The sequence below is a fragment of the Tasmannia lanceolata genome, unplaced genomic scaffold (assembly GCF_043159265.1).
Source record: "Tasmannia lanceolata isolate RefF3 unplaced genomic scaffold, GAP_Taslan_0.1 ptg000029l, whole genome shotgun sequence".
Lineage (NCBI taxonomy): Eukaryota > Viridiplantae > Streptophyta > Magnoliopsida > Canellales > Winteraceae > Tasmannia > Tasmannia lanceolata.
In genome coordinates this window covers 10,978,398-10,989,093 of record NW_027518706.1, presented here as the reverse complement: position 1 = coordinate 10,989,093, position 10,696 = coordinate 10,978,398, and the positions used below count along the sequence as shown (strand labels likewise).

General features: G+C 39.5%; 2 protein-coding genes across 4 annotated transcripts; both read left to right on the top strand.

The window, feature by feature from the left end:
* The first annotated feature begins 892 nt into the window (after nucleotides 1-892).
* On the top strand, nucleotides 893-6,508 carry LOC143859228 (putative pectinesterase 14). Of its 2 annotated transcripts, none has more exons than XM_077369925.1 (5): nucleotides 893-1,355; nucleotides 3,501-3,672; nucleotides 3,998-4,204; nucleotides 4,911-5,170; nucleotides 6,057-6,508. In XM_077369925.1, exons 1-5 carry the CDS (start codon nucleotides 913-915, stop codon nucleotides 6,262-6,264), a joined length of 1,290 nt encoding a protein of 429 aa, XP_077226040.1. In that variant the 5' UTR covers nucleotides 893-912; the 3' UTR covers nucleotides 6,265-6,508. The 2 variants fall into 2 exon arrangements, with proteins under 2 accessions (XP_077226040.1, XP_077226041.1); XM_077369926.1 differs by having other exon boundaries at nucleotides 4,911-5,177; nucleotides 6,057-6,219.
* Nucleotides 6,509-9,206: 2,698 nt separating this feature from the next.
* On the top strand, nucleotides 9,207-10,696 carry LOC143859225 (cyclin-dependent kinases regulatory subunit 1-like). Of its 2 annotated transcripts, none has more exons than XM_077369922.1 (4): nucleotides 9,207-9,285; nucleotides 9,428-9,500; nucleotides 9,628-9,688; nucleotides 10,265-10,696. In XM_077369922.1, the coding sequence occupies exons 2-4, from the start codon at nucleotides 9,448-9,450 to the stop codon at nucleotides 10,418-10,420; spliced, it is 270 nt and encodes an 89-aa protein (XP_077226037.1). In that variant the 5' UTR covers nucleotides 9,207-9,285; nucleotides 9,428-9,447; the 3' UTR covers nucleotides 10,421-10,696. The 2 variants fall into 2 exon arrangements, with proteins under 2 accessions (XP_077226037.1, XP_077226039.1); XM_077369924.1 differs by having other exon boundaries at nucleotides 9,217-9,285; nucleotides 9,431-9,500.

Below are 10,696 nucleotides of genomic sequence, written 5' to 3'. Positions count from 1 at the left end.
GTACATCAGGAGGGCCTTAAGAGCTAAAGCAAAGGGCCTTAGCCGGCTTGTGATAGCTTTTGGAAGGGAAATGATAAATGCGCCCCTTTTCATCACATGGGACACCCAACTGCAGTGTATGTGGCAATAAAATCCGTTGAAGCCTTCTGACGTGAAGTACATCAGCCCCTCTGCAGTCATAGATACACTGTAGCTGGGTGTCCCAAGTAATGAAAAGGGGCACATTTATCATTTCCCTGTTGGGTGTCCCAAATAATGAAAAGGGGCACATTTATCATTTCCCTTTTCCCCATTTTCATTACTTGGGACACCCAGCTACAGTGTATCTATGACTGCAAAGGGGCTCATGTACTTCACATTTAAGGAATGAAATGACCTGATTGCACGTACAATGCAGCTGGGTGTCCTAAGTGATGAAAAGGGGCACATTTATCATTTCCCGGTGTTTAAATGATAAAAGACGATCTGAGTTGGTGCAATTATCAAGACATTGTAGTGTCAGCATAATTAGCCTTTAAATTTTGCATGACTATTTTCAGTCCAATAACAGTTTCAAAATGATACGATTATTTTCTAGATTTCATTCTCCCCTCACTTTTCCAAATACAAAGCTTGGCTTAGATGGCATTCAAACAAATACTATTCTCATCTATCTCCCCCTCTCTCTCTCTCTCTCTCTCTCTCTCTCTCTCTCTCAAAGCCATGCCATGGCTTAGCGTGTGGATCCTCCAATCTCCACTACTTTGTTCACCACCGGCCCTCCACTTACTTTAAACATGAAATTGCAATCATCTCTCCTCTACACCTGCACCTTTCTTACTTCTCACGCCATTACCACCCTTCTATATTCATAAATTTAAACCAACCTTAACCCACCTCCCATTTTCAACCTTCAACAACACCAAAACAAAAATGATACACAAAAACACCTTATTTTGGCTTTCAGCCATTGCCATTGCACTTATTTCCATTCTACTTGTTATAGACACCTACCCACCTTCTTCTTCTTCCTCCTCTTTGTCTTCTAATACGGCTATTAGTACTAGTAGTATTGAGGGTGGCATTATTGAGAGAGTGGTAGAAGAAGGTGGGTTAGGGGGTTTTTTTTCTTTCCTAAGAAGCGTTGGTCAGAATGTTTCTAGAAGACATCACCACCATAGAAAGAAGCGAAAGATCGAATGTGATGATACGAGATGGACAGCTATGATTGGATTGAATTATCCGAAGCCGACACTGATCTTGACCGTTGATCTTAAAGGTTGTGCCAATTTCAGCAGTGTACAGAAGGCGGTGGACACCGTGCCCGATTATAGCATCACTTGGACCCTCATTCTCATAGATGTTGGTGTTTACAGGTTATTTATTCCGCGCGTACCAATCGCAATTTTTGAATCCTATGACATTTTCTTTGGGGAAATGATTTCACCTCTCCAATGTTTTGATAAACATGCGTTCCCATGTTCATCGTGTAGTATTTAAAAGGTTGTCAGAGGAATATTATGGTTCTCAAAAAGCTCTTAAAGATACTACACGACAAACATGGGAGCGCAAGTTTATCAAAACAATGGAGCGCTGAGATCATTTCCCTTTCTTTGTTTGATTTGAGATTATATATGGTGTCTGTGCATAGTTGCATGTAATTAGGGTGCCGCACCTTGATATTTGATCCAACAAAAGCCGAGTTTATAAGAGGCTACCGATGGATCAATTCATTCTCCCATTATGTGTAAATATGCGTGTGCACCATATAATTTCGCATTTAATCAAATGTGTTTCCTATAGGAGTTTAAATATGTCCTCTTTGAATAAACGATTATTCATAAAATTTTCTTTATGCAAATAATGGTATAATAGTTTCAAATCCATCTTAATGGCTTGCAAATGCACCCCAAATATGTGAACCCATCTGAATGCTTATATTTTCAGGTTAAAATCGGATGTCATAATCTTAAACGAATAGGGCCTAATTATTTTGCATTGTGGCCAGCATTCCCAAAATTATCCTACCTGTGATCAGCACTAAGTAGTCAAATAAGCCATTTTTTCGGCTCACTTTTTAGCAGATTTTGTCCTATTCATTTAATTAATCTGAACTGGGTGTTTTCTCTTGCAAAAGTGAGCCTCAAAATGGCTTTCAGTGAAATTGTGTCTGTCTACATGTTTGTGTTAGGACTTGGGTAGAACTCGCCTTTAACACTAGCCATTAGGTGGACGGTGCCCAAGTCCTTATAAGCCCTTTCACATCTCATCACTTTTCCGTGGGATCTTTGGAACTCCCAACAATCTCCCCCTCCACACATAAGCAATGTGAGAACTTGAAGAACTTCCTTGAGGGATTTTCTCCGTCATCGAGGGCTCACTGAAGTTTCCATATCCGACTCTGACATCACTTGTTGGAATCCGAATAGTACTCACCCTTAAAAGCTAGCCGTTAAAGGGAGGGTGCCAGAGTCCTTATAAGCCCTTACATATCACTTTTACTTTTTTGATGTGGGTGTTAGGGGTTCCACGGGAAAGCAGAGATCCCACATCGCTCAGGGAATATAAGATCTAGGTAACCCCGTGTACCTTCGAGGACGATCAAATTCCCTAGGACAAGATCTCGTAGTTCCCATATATGTTGCTACTGCGTGGAGGGGAGAGATTGTCCACGTTGCTTATGCATGGAGGGTGAGTTTGTTGGGGGTTACACGCAAAAGCAAAGATCTCACATTGGAAAAGTTAATGGATGTGGAGAGGGCTAAGGGCACCCTCTCCTTAATGGCTAGCTTTTAAGAGTGAGTTATACTTGGGTCCCAACAAGTGGTATCAGAGCCGGGGCGTGGTAACCCCGGTGTGCCTCTAAGGACAGAAAAAATCCGTCGGGGAAGATCTCGGTAACCACTGTGTAGCTTTGAGGATGGGAAAAATCTCTTGAGATAGAGACCCACGTTGCTGCTACATGGAGGGGGAGATTGTTGGGAGTTCCACGCGAAAGCAAAGATCCCACATCGGATGAGTGAAAAGATATGGATGAGCTTATAAGAATTTGGCACCCTACCTTAGCGGCTAGCTTTTAGGAGTGAGTTCTACCCATGTCCCAATAGTGGGATCGTTGCTTTCATGTGGAACTCCCAACAATCTCCCACTCCATGACCTGGGTGGAACTCACTCCCAACAATCTCCCACTCCATGACCTGGGTGGAACTCACGCATAAAAACTAGCCTTTAAATAGCCATTTGTTTAAAAAAAAAATTAAAACAAACAAAAAAAAAAACTAGCCCTTAAGAAGGTGCCAAATCCTTATAATCTCTTCCACATCTATTCACTTTTCCGATGTGGGATCTTTGCTTTCACCTGGAACTCCCAACAATTTGACCAAAAACTGAATATTCGTGTTGTAGCCAAAGGGAAGTAAGGCTCGAGTGAAGTATCCCAGCTTCAGTGACATGACTCTCACATCTTATACACATGATGACATGAAGTTCTCATGTAATAGCTTTACCATGTTTAATTTCAGGGAGAAAGTAACCGTTTCAGTTAACAAGACAAATCTAATATTCCAAGGTCAAGGTTATCTAAACACTTCCATAGCATGGAATGACACTGCAAATTCCACCGGTGGAACAATTTACAGTGCTTCTGTTTCAATCTTTGCTCTAAACTTTGAAGCCCACAACATCAGCTTTCAGGTACGCGAATCTTAGTTACTATATTATTTATCAAAGAGTCCCAAGTGGGGACGAGCCTATGTATGGGACTAGGTGGGACCCAGCGTGGTATGGGACAAGTTTAAAGGACCTAGAGCTTTTGGCTAACATTTGGTATCAAAACAATTGTTAGGTACCTAACAAATACGCCAAAAGCTCTAGGTCCTTTAAACATGTCCCATACCAGACTAGGTCCCACCTAGTCCCATACCTAGGCTTGCCCCCACTCAGGATTGTAACATTATTTCATTGTAGATTCTATCCACACTCACTTGTTTTAATATTGACACTCACTTCTTTGTTAAAGAACACGGCTCCTCCTGCATCTCCTGGTGATGTTGGAGGCCAAGCAGTTGCACTCAGAATTGCAGGTGACCAAGCTGCATTTTATGGTTGTGGGTTTTATGGGGCTCAAGATACTCTTCATGATGATAAAGGGAGGCATTATTTCAGAGAATGTTTCATCCAAGGCTCCATCGATTTTATATTTGGGAATGGCAGATCGCTTTATGAGGTACGTAGAATCGAAAATCTCAGATAGTATGTACAGATTACTAGGCAGATGTACAAGTGGACATCACTTTTTGGATGATCCTAGCCGCTCATCAGTTGGGTCCCAGTATGAATTGGATACAACCCGAAAATCCCACACATTGGGCAATCTTAACCCTCTAATTTTAGTACTCTCAGGAAAGTCTACATATTAGAGGGATAAGAGAGTTTGAATAGAGAGACTTTTTTGGGGTGCAGTAGTGGTGCCTAGCATATGAAATGGCTTAATTAGATAAGCAAACCTTCACGGCAAGGTTGGTGTTTTTGGGATTGTGAATGCAATTTGTGTGTAAAACTTGAAATCAATTCCAAGATTACACCCTAATTTCACCCAAAATCCAATTCAATTGTCACCCCAAACTCGCCTTCAAATTACTCATTACTGATTTTAATGAATTTTGAAAGCTCTTTTGCCACTGAAAATGTTAAAAAACGATCTGGGTTCTTCACAGCTAGCGAGAACCTAATTGGATTTTGGATACAATTTGTGTGTAAACTTGCAATCAATTGCAAAATTACACCTACATTGCACCCAAAATCCAATCACATTGCAAACCAAAACTACTCAATTTAGAGTCATGGTTTCAAGAAATTATTCTCTCCTAAAATCCATCACTAATCATTGTAGCTATGTGAGAAAATGGTACTGAAAGTTTAGTTATGGACAGGGGTGCACTCTTAATTCGATAGCGCAGGAAGTACCGCCGGGAGTAGAAATGATCAGTGGATCCATTACAGCTCAAGGAAGGTCATCAATGAGCGAGAGATCGGGATTTTCCTTTGTAAATTGCAGCATTGGAGGATCAGGGAGGGTGTGGCTCGGACGAGCATGGGGTCCTTATGCATCAGTAGTCTTTGCGAAAACTTACATGTCTAAGATCATTGCTTCGGATGGATGGAGCGATTGGAACGACCCCTTGAGAGACCCGTCCGTGGTTGATCCTTATTGCTACTCTTTGTTTTGCGCTCTTCTCTTGAATCTCATCTTCTCCCTTCATCTAGTTGGTTTGCTTCTAACGAGTTTTTATCTGGTGAAAGCTCATATAGTCCAATGCGGCTTACACAATAGGATGATCCAAACCGTCCATTTGATGGGACAGAATGTAAATAGGTTGTGCCAAAAAAATCATGTCCATAAGATGATCCTATCCCTCCGATCTAGAGGTTTCCATAATAAGCAGCTCCTCAATAGATCAGAGGGCTAGGATCATCCTGTGGGCATGATTTTGGGGGCACAACCTATTTACACTGTGGCCCATCAAATGGACGGTTTGGATCATCATACGGTGTCAGCTATGCAGTACATTTGAAAAATAATGGACTATGCGGGCGTACACCGTGAAAATCTCTTTGCTTCAATAAAAAAAAAGGGAAATGATATATCCGCCCCTTTTTATCACCAGGAACACCCCCTGTCAGTGGTTGTGGCAATCAAGGGCATTGAATTCTTCTGACATAAGTACAACATCCCCTTTTTAGTCATAGATACGCTGAAAGAGGGTGTTCCTGGTGATCAAAAGGGGCGGATCTATCACTTCTCTAAAAAAAGTGTTCTAAACTATTAAAACAAATTTAAAAAGTAATTGGTTTGTTTCCTAGAGAAATTATATGATGCCCGACAGTCAAGTCACTGTGAAGGTACCACCCTTGGTATTTGATCCAACAGCAGCCTCTTAAAAAGTGGGGAGCTGTTGGATCAAATATGAAGAGGACGGTCGGGCACCATATAAAAACTCTGTTTCCTAAATCTTTTCTTTTCCTTTTGATTCGAAGTTTATGGATGTTTATCAAAATCTTTTCCTTTTTCTTTACAGAACTATCTTCTTTGGAGAATGTGAATGTGTTGGACCAGGGGCGAACTACACATTGAGGACTCCATATTCTAAGCAGTTGAGCCAATATGAAGCAACTATGTTCATGAACATTTCGTACATAGATGGAAACGATTGGCTTCTTCCACGACAAAATTCAACAGATCCTTCTAATAATCATCGACACAAAGGACTCATTCAGACCTACTGATTGGTTTTACATTCTTGAACGATTTAGAAAGAAACATAGTACAAGATGTCAATAATTTACTGGACTCGAGAGTCGATCGAGTCAACTCAACTCGAACGAGTGAATGCTGACTTAATGAAAACTCGAGGACATTTTCTTATTAATTTATAGAGACTAGAGAGAGAGATATTTAAACTTCATCCATAATAAAATATAAAAGTTGCATGTTGTGTTGATTAGTGTTATTTTACAATAAACAAGGTTATGTGTGACCTCTTTATTTAATTTAAAACTTTCTTATGGGATGTTAATAGCTTTTCGGGAAGTATAATGATACTTCTACGAATTTGAATGCTTTGCCTTCTTCTTCTTCCTCTTCTTCTTCTTCTTCTTCTTCTTCTTCTTTTTCTTCTTCTTCTTCTGGCTTTATCTTAGTATGGAAAACCTACCCTTCTAATGCCATGGCAAACCTACCTCTCACTTAAATTCGAAAAGTTGCTAAAATTAGACAGTGGGAAATTGGATTTTGGTGGCCCGCCAAATTAGATTTTTGCCAATGAAATTAGAAACCATCCCGAAATTTTTTAAAACGAATTAGTAGGTGCGAAATCTAATTCGTTGGCGGAGGCAAACCTAAATATTTAGCTGCAAATTTCATTTGTAGTGCCGCAAACTCAAATTAATAGCAGCAAACTTCATTTTGGAGCAGAAAAACAAAAAAAAGGCGAATAACAACGGAAAGTAAAATGCTTAGCATATAAATATTACGGGATTTGCTAGCTAGTTATCATAAATAGATAGATATTATAGCAAATCCCAAATATTATAGATAGATAGATATAACGATATTTTCCCCTTTTCTTCCTTTGGTCAACCCCTTTTAGTGTAAAAAGAGTAGCCTTAGATACTGTAGAGGGTGGCGGCCTGGGAAAGAAAAGGGGACGAAAGTACCAATACTCTTTTCAAAAGTAGAAAAGGGTCCACTTGTTCAATGATCCAAACTAGACCTGGCAAACGGGTGGGTCGGGTCGGGTCGACCCACGGGTTATGCGGGTGCGGGTCATGCGGGTTGCAAGTCAAAATGACCCGCATTCCTACGGGTCAACAACCGGTGACCCGTACCCCGTGCAGGTGGGTCGGGTCGACCTGTGGGTTGACCCGCAATTTTTTCCAAAAGAGAGTTTTATTGGGCGGTGATAAATTCACTCCCTAATTTTCAAAATGGACGGTCCAGCCTACGCCATAGGATGATCCAAACCGTTCATTTGATGGGACACAATGTAAATAGATCGTGCCCCAAAAATCATTGCCATAGGATGATCTCAACCGTTCGATTTATAGAAGTTTTCTTCTTCCTGGAGCTGAAAATCTGTTCTAATGGCAACGATTTGCAGCAGAGAAGCAAATGTCTGAATAAAATGGAGAAAAAATGAAGCATCAACAAATTTATAGAAATAATGAAGAAGAAACAAACATCTTTTTTTTTTCTCCAGAGATTTCACTTTTTTCTAGTAAGAAATCTTTGAAAAGCCTGACATGGGTTTGAACTAGAAGAGAGAGACCAGCATTATCATTCACTCAACAGCAGGAAAAAAAACAATTTTTTCATGTAGAAAGAAAAAAAACCAAAAAAAAAGGAAAAAACTTAATTACGATATTTTGTGCTCGTAGGAAGCTTGGGAGCTTGGGATCAATCGATTCCAAGCCTCCCCTTTTGTTTTGGCTTCTTCAAGCTTCGGTTGCTCTGTTCTTTTCTCCTCAAAGTCTCAAACCCTAACTAGTAAGTCTCTAAATCCCAAAAGTATAAACGACTAAACGAGAGGCTAAGATCAACAATGTTTTGATCTTAGCCCTTGATCTCCTTGCCCTCTCTCTCTCTCTTTTAAAATAAAAATATTTTTAAAAAAAATCCAAAAGACCCGCGGGTTGACCCGACCCGACCCGACCCGTGTTTTTGGGGGTTGGGTCACCCGCGGGTCAATTTTGACGGGTCACTAAAACTCAGACCCGTACCCGCAAATTTGCGGTTGGGTCGGGTCGACCCGTGGGCATGGGTCGCTTTTGCCAGGTCTAACCCTAACCATTTACCATTATTAATGCATAGGCTCTCAATTACAGATAAATCGCTTGGATCATCAAAAAATTAAAAAAAGTGGGCCCCACTTGTACTTTTGCACATTCCTGATTTTTCATTAGAAAATTCTATCCCTCCAATATCTGGCCATTATATGAATGGTGAAAAAATAAAGAATTAATGGTCTGTATTTATGACCAGAAATTGGAGGGTTATAATCGTCAATGGGAGTGAATTTGAAGAATGGGGTGCCAAAATTAAAAACTTAATGTATATTTCTAGCCCACTGATATCTGCACTAACATGTTTTCACAGTACTCAAATTTTTTCTTTCCTTTTTAATTGCGATCTGAGAGCTTTTCTCGGGAAATATTATGTAACTTTTGACAACTGTTTAAATAATAAAAGACAACATGAGTTCGTGTCATTATAAAATACGGTATTGCCAATATCAGCAACCTATTTCTATTTCTTCCTCCTTAGTTTTGAAATTTGAAATCGAAATCCCTGGCTTCTAGAACCCGAAAGTATTGCAAAAAGTTGATTTTCTTACATTATGAAAAGGCACGTGATATTTCCTCCTTTTTTTTTACTTGAGGCACCCTCCTCTAGTCTATTTATGACCATTCTTTTACACTCGATAAGGCTGTCCCAATAAAATATCATTTCCCTTAAGAGAATATATATAGGGATACGATAAATTCGCACCCCTTGTAGGATGATTCACACCCCAGTTACACGTCAAAAAGCGTTGAAGTCTGCCACAATTCACGTTACAAGGGAGTGAATCATTCTACATGGGGTGCGAATTTATCATTGCCCAAAATATATTAGATTAATTCCAGCCCTCCATTTAAAATCCACCCCCCTTCAAAATCAATCTCTCTCTCTCTCTCTCTCTCTCATTTTCCACTCGATTTAATCTTCCTCTCTCTTGAAGATTCATAGATCTTGCATTTCGATCTGAGGTAAGGCCTTAAACCCATCCCTACCCCATCTTTAATCTTGTGTTTTTCTTTTGTTTCTTCCACATTCTAAGAAAGGCAAACAAAAACCCTAACCCTAACCCTTTTTTTTTCTGTATTTCTCTTCTTTCTACTAACAATCAAGAAGGAAAAAAAAGACAAGAAATGGGTCAGATCCAGTACTCCGAGAAATACTTCGATGATACCTACGAATATAGGTAATCCTAATTTCATTCATAAACCCTTACCATTTTTCTTTTCTTTTCTTCTTCAAGAAAAAGAAAATCCATGGAAAATCTCTGCATTTTGAATGGTTTATTTTCGTTCTTGTATGATTTTTCACAGGCATGTTGTTCTTCCCAAGGAAGTGGAGAAAATGCTCCCGAAGAATCGGCTTCTCTCCGAGGTAATTATTTAGGGTTTCAAAATTTCCCCATTGTTCTTGAGTTTTTTTGGGGTTTTATTTACATTTTCCATTACTCTGTTATTTTTTGTTGAGATGGATTATTATGGGAATTGGGTATTTGTTTCTATTTCCACTGCATTTAGGGTTTTCTACATTTTCCTATATTTTGAGTTTCTTGGGGGTTTTATTTACATTTTCATTACTCTGTTAGTTTTTTGTTGATATGGGTTATTCCGGGAATTGGGTTTTTATTTCTATTTCCACTGCATTTAGGGTTTTCTACATTTTCCTATATTTTGAGTTTCTTAGGTGGTTTTTACTTCATTATTTTTATTTTCATAGTGTTGAAATGGATCTTTGTTTGTTTGCTTCCAAAAAAAAAAAAGAACAAATGGGGTGCAATCCATTTGTTGCGGGAATTGGGTATTTATTTTTGCATCAATTGGATTCGTGGTTTCTGCATTTTCCCATATTTTGGGTTTCTTGGGGATTTTATATCATTATTTTTCTTGAAATGGATCTATTACGGGTAATACGTGTTGATTTCTTTGTTGTGTTTGCTCCAAAAAAAAAAAGAATGAATGGCGAGCGATCGGGGTTCAGCAGAGTCGAGGTTGGGTTCACTATGCGATCCATCGGCCGGAGCCTCACATAATGCTGTTCAGGAGGCCTCTGAATTTCCAGCAGCAGGAGAATCAGAACCAACTCAATCAAACCGTCGCCAGTAAATGACTCTGAGACTGGCTTGATTGGTCACCATTTTACGCTCCCTTTGTCCCCCTTTTCTCTTCCTTATGCTAAGAAAGAGAAATGGGTTTCTGATAAAAACCAATGTATATGTAGACATATGATACTGTTGTGGATGTTGATGGATGCAACTTTGCAGAACACAACTTTGATGGGTTTCTTGCTAGCTTATACTTTTGTTTGTTGTAGGGTACTGGTTGTTGACATTGTATTGTTCAATGTTCATGGCATTTTAGAGGAGATAAAATGATTTCAAAGCTA